Raw genomic sequence first — 3014 nt, 5'->3', positions numbered from 1 at the left:
GTTGTTTTTTTTTTTTTTTTTTTTTTTTTTTTGCCATTGTTGTTTCCAATCCTTCACACCAAGCTACACGGCGTGTGCATAGTGTCTATGCTGCAGTACATCCTGCTGCATGGATCTGCTCTCTAGAGTGAATCTCCATTTGACAGCATGATGGATGGATGGATGCACAAGCTGACCTTTTACCAGAACACTACAGAGAGTGACTGACTGAATATCAGAAGCATGTAGGATAAAAACAAGGTTAATGTTTTTTTGTTTTTTTTAAGGTAGGAACAAGGTCAGTTGAGTCGGTGAAAACGACGGCCTCCTTTGCAATATTCGCAGATATTCATTTTTACACCGCCTTCAACCGATACATCTCTTTTAAAACATTTACACCATCGAACAATATCCTGCATTATATTTCACTCGTTCATTCCATCAGCGGGCCAACCTGGAAGGAAACAGTGCCCCACTAGGGGTAACGCCCCCTACTTTGAGAAACTTAGCTGTAGGTGATCACAGTGGCAATAGCGCCCCTGTTTACAGCATGTCGTGGAAAGTTATTTGGATCGGACGACTTTTTTTTTTTTTTTTTTTTTCAATGTTCAATCTTTTTGAGATCATATGGAGATAAGCGGATGAAAGAACTAGAAAAAATAAAACATTTCCAGTGGTTTCCTGAACTCAATGTTCATTGGTAATTTTGACATCCTTGCAATAGCATTGGTTAAGCAGTGATCTGTGATCGTCTTTACAAAATATATCATGAAGCGATCGAATGGATTTGTTCTTTATCCTGGGTGAGAACTTTAACAAAGAGATCCCATTTTTATAGTGAACTCCGAAACTAGACTAAACTCAGTTGACAACAACAGAATAAAACAAGGTTGAACTCCATGCATTTTCGTTTCCATGGCAGGTCAGGCATCAGGATCCGAGTGTGAGTGGAATAACGTGTTCAGCATGTGGCCTCTGACCTTTAAACCCACAAGTTAATGTATACCATCCTCTCCTTCTTCAATCAAGTTCGAGCTGGAGACCTGGCAATGTGCCGGGGGGGGGTCAATTTTTGCTCAGAGCTACGTCAGGTCAGGCGGGTTCACCAAACCAGAAGACATATTGATAATTTCTTAAACAAATCATTGTCTCCACCCACAGTTTTCAAGGGTTTGTTTTCAGTCCTTCAATCTGTGTCCATTGTTACTATTTGGCATGTCTGCCACTGATAAACTATTAAAAGAAAAAAAAAAACAAAACGAGAACAATGTGACTCAACTTCTATCATTTCTAGCAAATCTTCCCTTGACTGAATTCAAAGCCCTGTTTAACATCATACCTAATGATGTTTTCCTATTTAGAAAGGGCAACAAAGGGGGCCTTTTGTTGTGGGTTTGCTGTGTACATCTGTTTAACAGCTTAAACAACTAGGTGCATTACACAACACTGATGATAATTCAGTTCAGAAACTCTTGTTTAAATAAATAAAAAAAAAACCTGGTCTTCAGAGACGATGAAACCACAACAGAGAAGGGGGATCAATGACACAGTGTCATTACGGCAACGCGGCAACATTTAAATCTGTGGGTCATTTAGTATCCGTGCTGTGGCAACCGCACTAAAATAATTGATAATTGACTTCATTTAAAGATAATCGGGATTTTTTTTTTTTTTTTTTGGTTCAATGGACAATCATCATGCTCGTCAAAAATAGCTTATAGTTTAGTTAAGACAAGACATCGTCAAGACATTGAGAATTCCCAACATTACTTCTTACAATAGCTATTTCTTAACCAGGCGTCTCAAATTATTATTGCAATTATTATTATTATTATTATTATTAGACATCTAGTCGCGGGCCAGATGTTAGGGGTTTGTGGGCTGGAAGTGGGCCCTGGGCCATGAGTTTAAGACCACTGCTCTAAACGGTAGCTGGCTATCAAACTAACACACTCACTACTCAAGTATTCTTAAAGTCTTTCTTTATACTATGAACCACAGTACTATTGCACTTACTGGCAGATTCCTTGAATCCTTTGGCAGAGTGAACTATCACATGCAAAAATCCGTACAAGCCAGGAGTCTCCTCATCTGGAAAACAAGCACAGAAACGCCAGTATGAGTCAGTAATGTGTAAAACATCGGAAACTGCATGAAGAACTGTAGCAGACAAAAGTGACAAAATGACAGTATTTTCCACTAACTTGCTCTTATTAATTTGCGGGATGTTTGCATAGAAAGTAACTCATGTAGCAGCAACATGGTCCAAAGAATATAGTCAGATAAACAGCCATGGAGAACCAGGTGAAAATGGTGAAAGTACGTAATTGTGCGTTGTTGTGAGAGATCACCAAAATGGAGAAATAGAGAAAAACACAACTCTGGACCATTGAGTTTAATGTCATCACAAATGTTAACATTTTTGGACTTTTAAAAAAAAAAAAAAATAAGTGGAGAAAATGCAACTTTAAAAGTCCAAAAAGAAAGACCGGAGCGGGGAAAAAAAGGTGACCTTAAATGTATAAAGTAAAAGCTACAGGACAATATTGTTTATGTTATATATTTATACTAGGTATTGTTTCAGTTACGGCTACAGGTATTAGCTGTTTGGGGTTCCAGCGGGCATTCAAATACAATGGCATGGGTCATGGGTCATGGGTCATGGGGCATGGGTCATGGGGCATGGGGCATGGTGTGTTACGGGGCAGTGGTGGCATAGTGGTTAAGGAAGCGGACTGTGGTCTGGAAGGTTTCAGGTTCGAGTCCACCAAGCTGCCAAGTTGCCTACTGTGGTGATGGGTCAAAAGCAAACGTCACATTTCGCTGTGTGTGCATTCATTTAATCCTTCAGGATTCAATGAATCACTGGAGAAATACTACAGTTTTAGAACATTTTAAAATGCAGAGTTTATTAATCTTCTACCATTTATTCCTGTTCACGATCACCGGGTGGCTGTTACCGATCCAAGAAGTCAACGAGCGAACATTGGGTGCACTGGTATGTTCATATATGTATATATATATACATATATATA

At 39.1% G+C, this 3014-nt stretch overlaps 1 protein-coding gene across 1 annotated transcript in view; it reads right to left on the bottom strand.

Moving 5' to 3' along the window:
• The window catches only part of abr (ABR activator of RhoGEF and GTPase), an 88907-nt gene that overhangs the window by 33115 nt on the left and 52778 nt on the right, over nt 1-3014 (bottom strand). Inside the window, 1 exon segment of the mRNA XM_008332330.3 lies at nt 1996-2070. Coding sequence (XP_008330552.1) covers nt 1996-2070 — 75 coding nt within the window.

This window comes from Cynoglossus semilaevis, chromosome 19 (genome assembly GCF_000523025.1).
Source record: "Cynoglossus semilaevis isolate Cse_v1.0 chromosome 19, Cse_v1.0, whole genome shotgun sequence".
In the NCBI taxonomy this organism is placed as follows: Eukaryota; Metazoa; Chordata; class Actinopteri; order Pleuronectiformes; family Cynoglossidae; genus Cynoglossus; species Cynoglossus semilaevis.
Note: the sequence above shows the minus strand (reverse complement) of the source record. Positions and strands in the feature narration are given on the sequence as shown.